Source organism: Struthio camelus, chromosome 4 (genome assembly GCF_040807025.1).
Source record: "Struthio camelus isolate bStrCam1 chromosome 4, bStrCam1.hap1, whole genome shotgun sequence".
NCBI lineage: Eukaryota > Metazoa > Chordata > Aves > Struthioniformes > Struthionidae > Struthio > Struthio camelus.
Window position 1 is genome coordinate 86,043,296 of NC_090945.1, and position 17,564 is coordinate 86,060,859.

General features: G+C 49.6%; 1 protein-coding gene across 15 annotated transcripts in view; it reads left to right on the forward strand.

The window, feature by feature from the left end:
* EXOC6B (exocyst complex component 6B) overlaps nt 1–10,760 on the forward strand; it is a 313,137-nt gene extending 302,377 nt beyond the window's left edge. For all 15 annotated transcript variants that reach the window (XM_068943863.1, XM_068943861.1, XM_068943855.1 and 12 more), the window contains one exon: nt 5,116–10,760. In XM_068943863.1, coding sequence (XP_068799964.1) covers nt 5,116–5,242 — 127 coding nt within the window. In that variant the 3' untranslated portion in view covers nt 5,243–10,760. The remainder of the gene's footprint in view (nt 1–5,115) is intronic.
* Nucleotides 10,761–17,564: the final 6,804 nt, after the last annotated feature.

The window sequence follows — 17,564 nt, forward strand, 5'->3', positions numbered from 1 at the left end:
GAGAATGCCTAATTTCACATCAGTTCATGGCATATGAATGTTGTCAGTATGGTACACAAGGACTAGACTGATCTAGCTGATGCTCAGAAAGCACTTTTGTGTATTCTAGCATTATTTTTATGTGTGCGTTGTATAATATTATATGTGTACGTGCTGAGTATCATTTGTAACCTGACATCCATGATCGAAAAGCCTGCAGCGTATTCAGGCTTTCCGTAAAATGATAAACAACCGTGAGCTTGGACACTCAGCAGTCAGAAGAGCTGAGGACGTGGAAGCAGGCAGGCAGCTGGGGTTGGTAACAGCTAGTTGGAAAGACTCGGGGGAGCGAGAAGGCAGCTCCATCTTCCTGGCGCTTAGCTCCGATTCCCCGTTTTTTGCCGTTTCCCCCAGGTGATACTTGAACGTGACCCATCCGCGCTCTGTGGTGTTATTAAAAAAAGAAAAAAAGCCACAAACCCCAACTCCGCTTGCCAGCGTTCTCGCTCTAAGGGAATCGTTTTAAGGGAAATCTCGCGTATCCGGTTTGCTTTCCAGAGACAGCCCCGGTGTAGTCACTCGTTTGGCACCCGCGCCTCCCTTGCGCTCGCAGCGTGGCGCTGATTGGCTTTAGGGGCATGCTCGTACAGGCTCGTTTCTGTCCCCGGTCAGGCTTCAGGCACCTTGGGGATTCTCTGTCTAGCCCAAGGCCGGCTCCATCTCGCCCTTTTTGGTTTCCAAAGGGCCTGGTCTCCCGAGGACACCTGAGACCCTGCACCGGGCATTAACACTAGGCATGTGAGCTCCTCTCCAAACTTGGAGACCAGCTCCCCAACCGTGTCTGTACGTAACTAGCTTTGCCAACAGGCCGACATGAAATTCTGATCCACTGGTTCGTTTTTTAACTTGTTTTCATGATTATCTCTTTTCCTAATCACACATCTCTCATAGGATATCACGAGTGTAAGTATGCTGCTTGCTTGGGCTTTTACCTTCACCTTGCAATGACTTTATTGTTTGACTTAAATGGAGCACTAAATGATCTAAATGCAAGCTCTCTTTGAAACGGTTCCCGCCGGTAACTTTATCATCTCAAATGCACTACTTACAACTAAAAGAGGAGCTTTTACTGTGTTGCTTTTTCTCTTATAGATTAATTTAAACAAAGCTTGACTCCCTTTAGGGTGGTGTTTGTTGACAGGGGTGGGGACGGCATTGAGCTTTCTCTCTCCCTTCCACTTTTAATTCTCCTGCTAGTACACAGGGACGACAGTACAAAGCTGGACCCAGTTGTCCTAGGGCTCTGCAGGCATATGCTTTAAGAAGTAAAAGTGTCGATCCTCCAAAGAACTTCTTAGCTGCCCGAAGACACTGCCTCTCTGTTTTAAATCTGATATTCTTGGTGTCCTGAATCAAAGCCCTATCTGTGACAGTGTGTTCCAGCTACTGAAAGATCAGGCGTGTCCTATAGCCAAATATCGGAAAAGAAGCAGGCTCGAGTTCAGGGATCGGGGCTAAAACACGCCTTCTGGCTGTGACGGCAGCTCTACAGATGGAGGCTGTGGTCCCACGCTGAGGCTGCTTACGCTGTTCCCACCCCAGGCTAGTCCTCAGTTGTGCTGGGATTTTGGAAGAGTATTTTTCCATCCGGGTTGGTTCTATGACTCTGGTCCCCAGGTGACCCTCCCAAACATCCGTAGTAGCACAACTGAGGAGGCTGGAAGCAGCTTGTGCCAACACTGTCACCAAGAGAAACGCCTTTTGAACCACCAACTTGAGGGTATGTCTACCCGCTGGCTTGCAGGCACGCACAGGCTTGCTCTGCTTGCACTCCTACCAGGAGATACCTAACAACGTGAGCCCTGAACAAATATGCCTTATTTTAGTCTGGCTTCCTGCCTGCAGAGTTAATGCAGACATTGCTTGACGACGTGAAGGCCAGAACTCCTATTTTGAAGGGTTAGTTAACTCTTCAGTTTTGTAAATCTTTTCTTAATAGCTGGTACAGTCCTTATAAACCTGTACCTGTGTGTCTAATGTTTGCCTGTAGATGTGAAATCCCTTTTGTACACAGTGGGGTTAATAGGATCGAATGGTTCAGAAGGCCTGAAGATTAGCGATTTGACACCCCAGGAAAGATGCCTGGCCACAGGCGGCTGGTAACGCAGCCCCCAGCAACGATTAAACTCTATAGGCAAACCTATCCAAAGGAATGCACAGATTTTAAAAGCATCATTGTGACCCTGAATGTCCCGTAACCAGCATTTGTTTACCATGGCAAAATCAAGTCACAAAATATGATCTTACTGCATCATCCGCTGCGCATGTCAGCCAGCAATGCTGGTATGCTTTTCCACGGCTCCTGGAAGCAGAGGTTAATTGCGTATACGCATATACGCTAGGCACCTAAGATAGCAGTCCTGCCTTTGACAGCGACTGCATTGCGTCGGCCCGGTGTCTGCCGGCAGAGCTTTGATGGCCACAGAACTGGAGCCCGCAGTGTCTCCTCGAGTGGTAATCAGATCTGAAAACTCAGCCTCTTCCCAGGGCTGCATCTGTTTGCTGCCTGCCGTACGCCTGCATGTCCTTGCGCTCCCGGGACGCTCCTGCGATGGCCTGGGCTCTGCCGCGGCGTGGTGCCCGGCACAGGCCGTGCGCTCGGGCTCTTTGCAGCCTTGGGAGTTCTGCAGGTGGCTTAACTAATGGAGGAAATCCAGCCATTAGTACCTGCAAATTCCCAGGTGAATACTTGCTCCTGCTGAGCAGGTATCTCCTGCTGAGATACCAGGAACTTCAGTCCCTCCCGGATACATGGGAAGTTTGGAGCTAACTCCGACTTCAGCAGGTCCACCTGCCTGTGTTAGCTATCACGATCAGGTTATTGACAACACGAATGGGTGCTCTGGCTTTAATGTTTTGTCATCCTGATCCATAGCTTTATCGGTGCGACTCATTTATATTTCAGCCGAAAGCACAAAGATGATCTTTTCTTGCACACGCCCCTCAATTCTTAAAAAACAATGTTTCATGGAAATAAATCTTCCCCTAACCTGCAGCCTTGAACAGTGCCCGCGAGATCCGACGCTAAGGGCTGTAAGGAAAAAAGCTACCGAGGCGGAGAGGGAGAAGACGTTTTAGGGCAGAGAGGTTTTGCTGTAAAAATGCCCACGTATTACCTCTGGGTATTAAATATGCAAAAAAATCAGTACTTTTTACCACTCAGTATTGCTACAGCTGGCAGCAATGCAAGGGATGTGGCACCGGGCTGAGGATCTGAAGATAAGGGTTTGCTTTCAGCAGGTCCGATGTCCCGGCCTGGCCTGGGAAGCAGCAACGGTGCTCCCGACCTTCCTTGCAAAGTTTTTTGAGTCCCACCGGAGCTATATAACACTGCGTGCGAAATAGGTGTTACGCTAACGTGATGATGATCAGTTCTAAAGCTCGTGGAACGGCACCACCTCTAATCTGTGTGACCTGGAAAACCTCGCTTCCCGGCGGTGTATGTCCTGCCTAGTTCTCGCAGTGGAGCCACTGGCAACCTGCTTGGGTTTAAAAACAAAAAACAAAACAAAACTTATTTTGCTGAATAAAATTGCTCCAAGCTATCTTGTTAGTGTTGGGAAAGCAGCTCTGTTGTAATCCTGTGTGTGTCTTTGGGCACTTACAACTTTAGCAAATTACCCTTTGGGATAAAGTTGTTATCCTTGTTTTCAGTTCCAAGCTAGATGTTTTTTGGAACATTTCAGATTCCCTTTGGCTCTTTTTAGGAAGATTGAAGCATGAAAAACTTGGGGTTTTTTAGTCTGCTAAGTAAGTTTCAAGAGGTTTGTTTTGTGCTTGGATAACTCAAACCCCCCTAATTTGATAAACTGCCAACTTTCCAAGGACCATCATTGCTATTTCCCAATCACTGCAAGGCTTCGTTTAGGTACCCGCAGCTGAAAACGCAGACTTATGCGACTCATCCAAAGACATCTGCCTCTGCCAGATCTGATTTAACGAGAAAATCATTTACAAATTACGGTATTATAAAAAAGTGGTGCCTTCTCAGAACTAGCGGGTTGGATGTTACAAGCCTGATGCCTTTGGGATCTGCCGTTGCTCCGTTAAAGGGTTGACCCTTCTCGGGGCAATTTCCCTTCCCAGCTTTCCCGGTGGCCACCCGCCGGCTGCAGCACGTGGCCTGCCTGTGACAGCCGCCTCGCGTGCCGCTAACGCTTTAACCATGCCACGGGACGTGGAGCCCCTGCAGACGCAGCTGCAAGCGCGAGCGTGCATGAGGCTGGAGCTTTGCATGCTGGAAAGAAACGGAGCCGCCCCGGTTTCACATCCTGATCCCGTGCCACCACCAGCTTGTCTTTTCTTTGGCTTTCCAGAGCCCTCGGGGGACTTGTTGAGACCAGTGGGCTACTTGGTGTGTCAAAAGTACAATTAAAAAAAAAAGCAAATCTTGAGAAGATTTGTAATGTGGGGAAACCAGTGCTGGATTCCTGCGATTTAATGCTGTGCAATATTTTAAGTTAACAACGCGGAAACTTTATGGCTGCAACAAAAGCTGCATCTCTTGGCCGCATGCAATGCACCGTTGTAAATGATAAACATTAATGCTGTGGATTTGACGCTACATTGTTAATTTCCTGCCACTTTCACCATTGATCTCTTAACGTTACAGTATCTTCATTTAGCATTTAATAAGGTGACACGGGAACGTAGCCAAAACTGCTCTGAAGGAAGAGGGGTGAACTGGGGGTTTAGAAACTCATGAGCTGAGGCTGTGCTTGGAGGCAAACTCCCTGCAGTGACGTAGGCTGTGAATTGCAGGGTCTAAAGCAAAACTGCAGAGATATGCTGTGCAAGGAGAGGCGTATCCATGGCTCGATGTGCCCCTCTTTGCACACATCTGTCCTAAAAATTGGGGATAAATCCTTCAGATGCTGTCACCTCCTCTCTCCCTACCAGGGCCTGAATATAGTCACTTTGGCAAGGACCCAGCGGGTACGTCGGTACCCCCCTGAGCAGAGCTTTCCATCGAAGCACGGGGAAAGTCTCGCACGGGGCTCATTTGTGGGTTCGGGGTGCCGTGTTTAGGAGCAATGCATGTGCCATAACCTGACCGGCTCTTTCTGCTCTGCGCAGGATGCGAGACACGAGCAGGAAGAACAACGTGTTTGCGCAGTTTCGGAAGAACGAACGGGACAAGCAGAAGCTCATAGACACGGTGGCCAAACAGCTCCGCAGCCTGATCAACAGCCATCACTCGTGAGGGCACCGGGCGCTCGAGACGAGACTCTGGGACCTCCAGGCAGTGCTGGGCTCTGCACCACAGCCTGCTGCATGCCTGGACTTGGGATTCTTGTTCAAAGAGAATATATGTATTTTTTTATTCACATGTATAGTATTCGTGAAACCTACCCTTCTGACAAAATGTTTCTTGTTAAACAATCCCGGGGAAGAAGGGTGGCACTATTTGTGCTGGCTCAGTGAAGTCAGGAGTCAGGAGTCTCCCTTATAAGCTCCTATTTTCAGGGGGTTGTAAAATGAGGGTAAAAGCTGAAGGCTCAGAGAGAAGTTCACACCTAGACTTTTTTTTTTGTGTGTAAGCCAAATTCGAAGAATCCGTTTGACTTTCTTTTGTTAAGTTATTCAACTGCAGAACAAATGAAAAAAAAATATTGGGAGCAGCCACGATTTCAGATTCTTTTCACGGACTCTGGTAAACCGAGCACATGTTTAGAAGAGGGTCACTTGTTAGCCTGTCTTGCAAATTTGCTTACTGGATTTGTGTAGGAAGAGGGGTAAACTGATTTCCCAGTGTTTCTCTTTCATCTTTTTTCCTGTAAGGGCTGATTTCCACCTTAGCTTGCAGATGCCTTGCAGGGAGGCAGCAGCTGGAGCTGCACTCCTAGCCCATTCCTGCACATCTGCAACCACAGCACTCAGAACGGATGCGCGCTGAGCTACACCTTTAGGACCTGCTGTTGTCTTTCGTACCTGCACCGAATGCAAAAGGGCTCAAGAGCTGCCTCATTAAATAGATATGGAGAGAGCGAGACAGCAAATAACCTTGCACGGTGCCCTGAGGTGCTGTTCTGGTGCTGGGTTGCTGCGACCCTTACTCAGCAGGGTCGGATGATGTTAATGTCGTGCCTGGCAGTGGTGAAGGAGGAGAGAAACAGGATGCTGCAAAGACAGACTAGGATTTCCCATTGCACAGGGCATTCTTTTTAGTTTTTCTCTCCTTGCAGCTCTTTTCCATGCTGCTGTCCTTGTCTTCACTCTGCTGAAGACATGGCGAGATGGAGTCAAGTCCCTCTGCTTCCCCCAGTCTGGCTTGTGCTGTGCAAGGAGCAGCCCAGCAAACTCGACTCTCCCCGAGATAATCGGCATGAAGCCCCTGGCTGGCCTCGAAGTGGAGAGAGCAGCAGCTTCGCCTTTGGAGCAGCAGCATCCAACTCCCCCTGGCTCGGAAGTGCCTAAGGACAAAATTCACCTCTTTGCACTGGAGGTGCCCATACATCATCCCCTCAAATCAAGACATCTTTGAGGGCAACCCTAATGCTATCAACAGGGCGTTAATCATGGAGTTCGTGTTACAGAGAGAGGGGACTTTTGCCCTTATCTTTTCTTTACCCTTTTGACTCTTAATTACTGCAGGTGGAAGCTTATCCAGCCGGTTCCCCCACCTACCAAGCCCTGATGCTGTGTTGAAGGGAATTAAAGTCTCTGGTGTGTACATAACCACCCTGGCGGTGCTCCTTCTGCACGGACGTAAGCGTTGCGCATTTTTTTAATGCCGTTTGAATGTCTTGGGTTGTCAGCTTTCTCCTGAAATCACTTCTGGAAGTTGATGCACTCGCCTCAGAGCGAGGTTTGTTCTTCTTAACCTCCTTTCACGCTATGGAAGGGCAGGGCTGGTTTGAATGCTGTTATGTCGTGACGCATACGTTTGCAGAACGGTAGCTACAGTTTCTTCCTGCATTTAGTCCCTTTTCTTTCTCACCGTGTGCACTTTCTGCTTTGTGACTCTTGCCTGGGAAGCTCTTCTGACACTCAAGCTCTGGATACACGAAGGGGACGGTGCTTTATCTTCCGTCCTTGTTCCTCAGCAATACATCTTTTTTTTTTTTTTGATAAGGGTACATGGTACTTAACCCTGAAAGTAAATAGGCACATTGGAGGCAATGAACTGTTGTCCCGTCATGGCGATCTCCAAACGTGAGGGCCAGTGCATGGCCCTCATTTTCATTAATATGAGGGAAGACCAAATGTTAGAAGTTGGCTTCATGGTTCTTTTCTTTGGGGGTGGATCAGAGGGTACTTTCAGCTTAATGTCTCTTTGAAGAACATGTAAGAAGGGTAGAGGAAAAAGAAGCAGCTGAAGGAAAGTTGTCATTATTGCGTCCAGAAAAAGATCAGCGACGGCAGAGACATGCACGCACGAGCCAGCAAGCGCTTGCTCTTAAGACAGAGACAAGTGAAAAAAGAAACTTGGTTGATCCCCGCCGTGGTGAATTCTTTTCTGTTCTCCAAAACGCTGTGACGGTGAAAGCGGGGCTGCCTCCATCAGCCTCCAGCACGCCGGCAAGAAGGGCCCTGTGGCTCCTCGGTGGTGGGGGTGGCCCTGAGCTCATCGGGGCACCAAGAGCTGAACCTGAGTGCTGGACCCAGCCTGCTCAACGAGGCCTGGGAGCTTCGTTGCCTGCTGAGTCCGTGCGATCTGGAGCTGTCTTAGCGTCCCGAAGGCTGCACAATTGAGAATGAAAAGTCATCCAGCTTGTCGGACTCTGGCAGGAAGCTCTCCTTAGCTCAACTGCAGAGAAAAGGAAGGAGACCTGTCCTCGCCGCCTGGCCAAGGCGTCTTGCTAGCTATGGGGAAGCTCTCGGTGCCCCTGCCGAGATGCGTCCCGTGGAGCAGCATGGACCGCAGGGCGCTTTATTCCTCCTTCTCATCACCTGGTGGTGTCTCGATGGGAGAGAGGGGCATTAGCATGAGTCGGAGTGAAAAGCAGGGGCAAAACCAAGCGGGATCGGCTGCTCAAAGAGCCACATCTGTCTCCCCTGAGCGATGGAGGTCCTACACAGAGTATAGAGATTGAAACAAAACCCGAGATACTCGGTGGCGACAGTAATACGGGAAGCTTCAATCCACAGGGCACTTATGTTAAGGGCCATTTAATAGTAACAAGCACTTTAAAATACTTCAGAATCAAGCTGCTACAGATGCTGGCGACGGTGTAATCGAGCATCAGCAAGCATGACAAATAAGGCACTCTGGCATTTCCAGTTTTTATTAGTGGGAGGATAGACTGTCAAACACAATTTTTAATCGCGTTTGTCAGCCGCCGACTTTGCTGCTGGGCAAGGCGGTGGCTTTGCAGCCTTGATTATTTTCCGCTCCTCCGCGCTAGCTGCTGGGACGTGGCCGGGGAAGGGAGGGGAAGAGGGGACGTGCCGTGGGAGCGCGACCTTCCTTTGAGCGCTCCAGCCAGCTCTGACCTTCCCGACCTGCAGCCGGCCTCTCCGTCCCCTCTCCGCCAAGCTCAACTTAAAGCGGAGCGAAATGGGATTGCCGTGCCAGCGCGGGATTGGTTTCCGAGCTCTTTCAAGCGCTGCTCGGAGAGGCCGTGCAAAGCGCCTGGGCTGGGATCGGCTGAGCTGACTCCTGGCTCGTAGCGCTCAGGACTTTCTGCTGGGAAAGTGAGTCCCGGCCAAGTAAGATTCAGAGAGTTTCTGATTTTGGGAGGTCAAATGCCTAACCACAAGTCACATAACGGGGATGAAAAATGGAATTTTGGTGCTCTGTTCCTAATTAACTTTTTGTTCCGAGAGATGCAGTTCCATCCCTTCAAAATAAAATTAATCTTTAAAACAGATTGCTTAAAAAGCCCTGGAAGACATTTAAAATCCTCTCTAAGTCTCTTACTAATGATCAGTATCCTCTGATACGGATGGTATTGCTTAGGAGGGAAAAGTTGTTGCTATAAATTTGTAACGTGGGTGGGGGGAGGCAGGGGCAGAACCCCCTGCTGTAAGCATAGGTTTCCGACCCCCGAAACAAATGATGCTGCTATTATAACCCATCCGTATACAGGCATGAACGGTCCTTAGTTTTTTTAACCAGTCGCCATAGAAAAGACTGGGTTATTTCCCCCTCTCCCCCCCTCCACCTGGAAAACATATTTCAGCACCAGTAGGGGGAAAGAAAAAAAGTTTGGCTTCCTGGGAAGCGTCCGTGCATCGTGCCGTCTTTGTAACCTTACGGGGCTATGCAAGGCGTCCCTCTGCCAGCCTCCGTGTTGGGAATAATTTTTATAACGTCTCTAATGCACTAACTTACGGACAAAACTGTACCTATGCATTCGAGGGATGTCCTTCATTAGGCTTTAGAGTGTGTGTGCGTGTGTGCGAGAGAGAGAAAGGGATTTTGTTGTTGTTGTTGATGTTGTTCTCGGGCTGGAGTTCAAGTCAGATGCTCTTAGCAATTTTGCACTTTGTTCTGAATCCAACCGCAGCTCTGCTCTCCGTGGGGAAGAGCTGTCCGTTGCATCGTTCGGCAGTCTATTTTGTTTTCGTTTTGCGCAAGTTTGGCTGGTTTGTACCGATACGCTAGGGCAAGAGGCAGGGGCATTTCCACGCTGTCCGCAAACTGTTTGCAAGATGCTGGGAGGCAACGTGGAAAGTGGCAACTTAGCTGGAGGCGTGAGAGTAGCCAAAGATCCCAGGTATGAGCGGGGCTGCAGCACGCCGTTGGACGTCACCTGGCTTGACGGGATGCTCATGGGCTCGTTGTCCCACGTGGACCCGCAGGTGGACAGACGCAGCTGTTGTCGACGAGTCTCGAGGTGGAGCTGGTTTTAGCAGGACGCTTATTCCACCAGACATAGCTGCAAGGGTGGTGGGTTTGCTGTAGGTGTTAAGTTCAAGCCCTGGAGGGGCTCACCTGGGCTCCTCGAGGGGTGACAGCATCTGCTATTTGCATCCTTGCGCCTTTCGTGCTCTCCAGCTCACCTCAATGGGGCCTTTCCCTTTCATTCATTGCCTAGTTTGGAGCTTTTTCACCCCGAAAGTACCTTCAGTCTTAGAAGTTTTGGAGGAAGTGTCCCTCTCCCTTATCCCTCCTGGCCAGTGCGGTTGGATGCACATCCAGGCTGCTGGGGTTTTCTGCACCCAACCTCCTACGTCTCTACGGTGCCTAGATATGGCCTTGGCCCTGGAGACGCGTGCTGCTGCCGCTGGTTTTTTTAAGCCCCTCTGCCCCAAAAGCCTGCGCCGCGGTGCAGTGGAGAGCCAAAACGTGGTAGCAAAAAAATGCCAATAATTCAAGGTCGCTCATTGGGAGTCCTGTCCACCTGCTCACCTTGCTCACCCTGCTCGCATCTTTCTCAAGCCGAACACACACACACACACACACACACACACACACACACACACACACACACACACACTCCCATCCCTCGGTGCCCGTTGGCTGCTTGTGTTGCCTTTTTCTTTTTTGCGTAGGGGGAGGGTGTGATTTTGTATACTAATGTGGTGAAAAACAGCTTTTTTTGCACAAGTCGTTGCACAATAAGGGGAAAATTTAGTATATTAGGTTTAACTTTAAAGGGAACTTTTTTTTCATTCTTTCCTTAGAACTCACTAGCAGAGCTACTGATTAAAAAAAAATGGACTGCATGGTTTACAGGTTAAATTGCATTAGAAATTAGCATGTTGATTGCAACTGTACATTTATCCTATTGTAACTTCTATTAAACAATACAGCATATAACTGTTTAAATAAGCGCCTGTGCTGCGTGTAGCTCTGTGCACTGGGGCTGGGGGGACACCGAGGGGCACGGGGATGTCACTGGAGCGGATCTAGGACTCCAAAATGTCCTGGTTTGGAGCTCCAGCCCCAGGAACTGTTGGCTCCGTTGCAACGCTGCTGGAGAAAATCCCTAAATCCCTAAAAGACAAGTCAAAACTCCTGTGCTTGTGGGGTAAGGGAGGATTGAGGAGACCATGGTCCAGGGTCTGTTTTATTGCCTGCCCTACAAGCTCATCCCAGATGCAAATGACCCTTTAATGAGACCAGGCTCCCTTTCCCCTTCTATCTTCTGGGCTAAAGCCAAATTTTGTCTAATTCGGTGGCTATTTTAATTGCTTTCTACCATAAGCGAGCATGTTTAAACCCAAACCTTCAGCTGAGTAAGCAGCCACCTTCAAGGAAAGTGCGTTTGCTCTCATTGATTGCATCTATGTTTGCAGATGGGGAAAATAATACTGAACAGGAATTACGATTTGGAGGCCAGAGCAAAGATCATGGGAGGCAGTTCATGGAGGCAGAGGGGGGATTGCTTTAGCCTTGTATGGGAAATCTTTGTGCCCTCTCACACTGCATATTTTCTTTCGTGGTCTTTATCATCCTTTGCAATTTGATGATTATATTAGTGTCTTTTTTTGGCCTTAACTGTATTAGGATATTAGATTCCACGAATACCTTCCAGCCCTGGCACTGAATGCATAATAGACGTGGGTTTCTGCAAGACCTTTGACTTGATACCATTTTGATTAGGAAATTAGAGTGATACAAAATCAATGTGGCACACGCTAATTAAGAACTGACTAACTGGGAAATCTCAGAACGTAATTATAACCAGAGACTCCGGCTCACATGGGGGTATTGCCATGAGGCCGGGGCTGAGCCGGGGGCTCCTCACCGGCACGGTCTGCGCCGGCTGAGCTCACAAGGTGGGACGAAGGGGACGTTTGACGTGTCCTGCCCTGCGGTAGAGGCAGTTGGGACAGTCTGGTCGCCGGGCTCAGGGGACTGGCGTATTTTGGGATGGCCTGCAGGAATGGAGGATTTGGGGCATGTTTGTGGCCTGGGGCATTTTCTTCCCTCAAAGCAGTAGTTGTGTGAAAAGACACGGGGGTTTGGCAAGTGGTGGGCTGACCGTAAAGTTCCAGCTCACGTCTTCGGAGAAGTGAGAACCTGGAGTTTGAGCAAGGCAATTGCCACTGCTGCGTTTGGTGCTGCTAAAGGTGGCCACTCCAGGCGTAATGTCCCTGATTTGGGTGTCTCTGTATCAGCAAGGATGCTAAAAGTCAAAAGAGGCTTTCAAGGAAGGTATTTTTCTTTCTGTTGGCCTGCTCCTCCATCATCCCACACCATGTCTTTCACCCCAGCTCTTTGCTGCACCCCGTCAGGCTGGCACTGGGCTAGCCCAAGCACCTGCTCAGCCTTGAGTCCCTTGGCACCTGCCCTTTCTGCACTAGAGCAGGACACTGGCCCATGCTCACATCAAATGTGCGCTTGCTCTCACGCGATAGCTTTTCTGGTGCTCCTCAGGACTGGCCTGGGTCCCTCTATGCTCTTGGGACCAGCAGGAACGGTGGCCGGCAGCAAGTGCTTTGGCATTTCTAGCCCTTCCTGAGCATCATCATTTTGGCCTTTCTGAGCCAGGCTGCATGGAGGCTTCTGTGTGTATAGTCCCTGAATACATCTAACACTGCTAAACCGATTTATCCCTTCAGCTTCCATCCCGCCCTGTGGCAAGGAGTTCCATGGGTTAATTCTGTGCAGCAGGGAGGGAAAAAGTCCTTCTTTGTGCTTGTTTTCACCTAAATGTTTGGAAGGGGTGGTTGCACGTGAACAAGGGGCAAAGGGGATCAAGGAAAGGATGGGAATGTTCTGAAGTGACCCAATCAACCTCATCCTGGTTCTTGGGTGCCATCCCACAATGGCAAAGGTGTTAGCAAAAGGCGTTTTTACTCAGATGAATGAAGGGTGTTGAAGGAAGGTGCAGGGGCCTGCTATTGACTGGAAGAAAAGCAGGGGTTGGTGTGAGCACGCTGCCCACTCGGGAGGTGCGGTGGCACTGCCTGTACCCCGAAAACCAGCCAGTTCACGTGGCTTGTATCTGGAAAACGCAAGCGGCCACCAAACCCCCAGCCAGCCCACCTGGCAGGCCCACCATGGGTTTTATCAGTGTGTAAAGTTCCCTGCACGCCAGCAGCACTGAACGCTAAAGCCATTGCAACCTTATCTCCGAGGATAATGAAATGCCCGCCAACTGCATGAACCTTCCCTAACAAGGCTGTCCGTAATCCCTGAGGGAAGACCAGCTGAGCTGCAGAGCTGGAGATGCTCTACAGCAGCAGCAGAGAGGGGCCAAGACGTATCTCCAATGCCATGAGGCTCCAGGTGGGAGATGATGGACTACGATCTCGCTGGACAACCTTGACATGCAAGTCTTGGTGGCACCATGTCCTGCTCCCTGCATGAAGGGACTTGCCAGCAGCTGGGTGGCCATGCCATCACGCACCAACCCACCTGTCCACAGCATAGAGGAGAGGTCTGGATGCTGCCTTGCAGGATTGCCTGTTACCCCAGCTCTGCCCTGGCCCTATGCCGTACCAAGGTGGAGTTGCGGCAGCACCTACTTTGCTCATGGGTGCTCCTGGATCAGCTGCAGTTATGCTGCAGCCACAGGTATGTTTCAGGGCACCAGCAAGCCTCATGGGAGGATTTCAGTCCAAGGTGCCCCAGGGCTGGGAGGATCTGGGTTCAGTTGCCAGTTCAGAGCTGTGACCTTGGGCTGATCCCCTAGTCTTTAGCACAGTTCCCCATCTGCAAAATAGGGCGTTGTTTGGTGCAAGGCAGTGATGACACAGAGGCTAAGGGGGAGGGATGCTGCAACGCAGAGAGATGTCATGCTAGCGCCCAAGTGCTACAGTGCAGCAGGGCTCTGCCTACACTTAAACTATGGCACGAAGAAGGGCCAGAGCTCGCTGCAGGTTGGCTGTCCCTGTACCACGTAGCACTTCACCCTCAGTGTCGTCAGCTGTGTGAGACACACCTTCAGCCCACGCAGGGACACCGCAGCTGCATCAGGTCCAGGTGCCTGCCAGTAATCCTATTGCCCGAACCCTAGGACATGTTGCGTACCCAGGATCAGGCAACGCCTGCTGGGGTAACACTGGAGGACAGTACAAGGGGTAGCCCCACGCATCAGTGGAGCGATTAGAGGAGCAGCCCCTGGAGTGAACTCTCCCCAGGATCATGCCTGGGCCTCTCTGGGAAAGAACGAGTTGAGACAGTGAAAACAGAGCCAGGCAGGGCGATAGCAATGCAGCAGTGGGGTGAGTAGGGGCTCCGCACCTCAGCTTGCTCCCTGGCCCGCCACTGCTTTGCAGTTTAGAGGTAAGCCTGGCTTCTCAGTGAGCAATGGGTGACGTTGGGTTGCTACATTTGTTTGCCTGCATCTCAGTTTTCTTGTCTTTTAAGTAAGAGGATGATGTTTCTCATATGGACGTCTTCTGTGGAACTTGAATTTCTACCTCTTTATATCCTACACATTCACTGGGATTTAAAATTGCTGTACGGTGGTTAGCCACCTTGCTAGTGGGAAGGGATCTCAAGGGATCTCTAGTCCAATCTCCTGCTCAAAGCAAGACTGTCACTAACGCTAGATCAGGATGGCCAAGGCTTTGTCCAGCTGAATCTTGAAAACCTCCAAGGATGGAGATCCCCAGCTCTCTGGTGTCCTGTCCCAGTGCTGCACCATCCACCCAGTGAACTTCTTAATGTCCAACCTGAACCTCCCCGGGTGCAATTTGTGGCCATTGCACCTTGTTCCATCATCTGTCACTGACAAGAGTTTGGCTCTATCATCTTGATAACTGCCCTTGAGGTAGCTGCAGACTGCTGTTAGCTTCCCCCCTCAGCCTCCTCTTTACCAGACTGGAAAGCCCCCAAAGCTCCCCCAAGCTGCCTTTGAAGTTCACATCCCTTCACCATCTTGTTAGTCCTCTGCTGGACCCTCTCCAACTTCTCCACCTCCCTCTACTCCTAGGAGGCCAAAATTGGACAGTGTTCCAGGTGCTGATCAGAAAAGATAGTAACTTCTCTTGATCTGTGGCCTTACTCTTCCTAATGTATCCTGGCACATGGTTTGCTGTGCTCGTGGTGAGACTAACTGCAGGCTCATATTCAGTGTGTGACCTCTTTCTAGGCTGACACTAGGAAGACCAGGAAATCACAGGTAATCATGCTAGGGAGTGAGGAAGTACAGGCAAGAAGGGGCAGAGATAGGAGGGAAAAAAATGCTCAAAAGTATCTGTTTAAAAGCATTTGTCTTGCCTGCCTTAAAGAAAATAAGGAGGAAAAAAATCTCCCTGATTGTGGTTGCTCGTGGGTTTGGGATTCAGCTCTTTAGAAAACAGCTGCAGCAAAAGGAAACAAGGAGGAAAACTTTACTGGGTGATTACTGAGCTTTGTGAGTCAAGGTGGAGGCTGCAGGTTGGAGACTGGAGCATAAACCTGCCCTAGACCCCCAAATCGGTTTGAGGACCAGATAACGGTGACCCAGAAGTCCCTTTCTCTCGTTGGCTCTAAAAGGTGACTAGCTCAGATGTAGGTCTCTGCACTGGGGCTGGAGAACATCACCCATAATACCAGGGCACACTTCGGACCTTGAAGCCTCCATCTGGGAATCTGTTTCTTGGAAGTGTTGGGTTGACAAAAGACTTTGTGACCTATCAGATCCCGTGGTGTTACATGTATCTCACTCTTGTTGAAGTTCCCCCTTTGAACGAATGAGGATTTTTTTTCCCAGGATACCTATTTGGAGGCCTTTCCAGAATCTTGCTTCCTAGATGCTTAGAAGTCTCTATCCCATGTCCTGCCTGTGTTTATCTGTGACCAGTTTGCACTTGTTTGCTTTTGTGCCAGCTCTTGTTCTTTGTCTTTAATCGCTCGTTCACCTCCCTGCTGTTTGCTCTCCTGGTACACGCTGAGAGAGAAATCACACTCTCTTCTCGACTGAGGTTTTCCCTGCCTGGAAAAGCCCAGAGACTCTAGACTGTCTGTTCCACAAAATTTCCTCATTGCTATTTCTCATACATGTTTCCGAGCCTCTCTTTCTTGACATGGTGGACCGAAAATGTGCATGCTACGAAGAAGTGCCAGGAAGGCCAAGCACAGAGGCATTAGTGCTTCACTGTCTCAACTGGAAATGTCTCATCAGACACTATGGCGATGTTTGTTGCGTAACAGTGGCAGAATTGCCTTGTTATGGCAATATGGCCTTTATTATGGCCAATATTCCCTTGTTATAGGCAACAGACTGTCACATCCAGGTCTTCCTCCTCGTCAACTGTTTTGAGCTGATGGGCTCTTCGCTAGGTCCATGACCTCACATATGACACTAACAAATCACACGCTCTTGCTTTCACTTTGCTCTTCATGGTTGTCCAGGCCTTCCCAGTTCATGATACCCCGATCCCTGTTTGTGTTGATGTTGCTTCCCAGCATTGTGTCACAAGCAAATTTTGATAGCACAGCTCTACTTTTTGTGCCAAAATCGTTACTGAAAAAATGTAATGGGTTAGACTGGGTTTGACAAAACCCTTCCCAAGACTGTTTTGAGCAATTTTAACGATAACTCCCCAGCAGCATCTCTTTCATCACAAATTCTTACTGTCTCCTGTCTCCACAGTTCCTTAACCACCTTTATAATGCTTGTGCTAGGCTGGACTAGGTGATCTCCAGAGGTCCCTTCCAACCTAAACGATTCTGTGATTCTGTGCTGGTCACTAACCCCTCTAGCCTCATTGATAACTTATTAAAATAAATTAGCAAGTCTAGCACCAGAGCCAGATTCAAAATAGAACAAAGATGTTAATAGGCTTGTTTCGGTTTTCTGAGTGCAAGTGCTTAGTGCTTTCAGAGAGGCTCTCCGGACCAGTGGGAAACCCATACTCTTTCAGAGCAGCAGCTAGAGGCAGGATGGGATCCCTTCTAGGATATCTTGCCTGGCTCCCGATGTCTATGTGTGGGTATAGGATTGGTCTTATCATCTATCAGAGACAAGACTACAAGATACGGGTTTGTGGCTTGATAGAGGAAGAAGTACACTCCTTACCCTTCACTGTGTGATGAAGGTTTGCCAGATTTCTTCTGACATTGGTTAAAAACACTTTTGGCAGGATGGGGAAGATTGTCTGAGATGGATGAGAGAATATGTCTGTCTTCAGTGGACTTCCTCCCACCCCTGAGAGGGGACACAGTAGCACAAAGTGTGAGAAGCTTTGGGCGTTGATGTCACGGGAATGCTGAATGACAAAATGGCATTCCCAGCCAGGAATGAGTGGGCAGATGGACTCTGAACCAGCAGGACCACCCTTCAGGGACAAGTTTGCAGGACTGAAGAGCTTAAAGGAAAAATGGAGAAAGAAAGCTGGTAGAAGCTGCTGTCATCACGTGCCCAGAAAGCACAGGAAGAAGAAAATCAGGTAGAGGAGGTTGTTGCAGCAGATATAAACAGATATGAGAAAGGAAAGGAAGAGATCGCCCGGAGATAGTACAACCTGGGGTAAGAACGGAAGTGAGGGAGATGAAGCAGCTAGAGAAAGGATAGTACCTCCCCTGGCAAGAAGACTGGGTGAAATCCAAGAGGAACGAGTGTGGAACATTGCACACAGGGGAAGACAGGAAACACAGGGAAGGGAAACACAGGAGGTGGAACAACCAGATTTGATATGTGAAACTGGGTCAGGTAGGGAGTAGCACAGATGAGCAGTTGTGATGCCAAGAGAGGGCA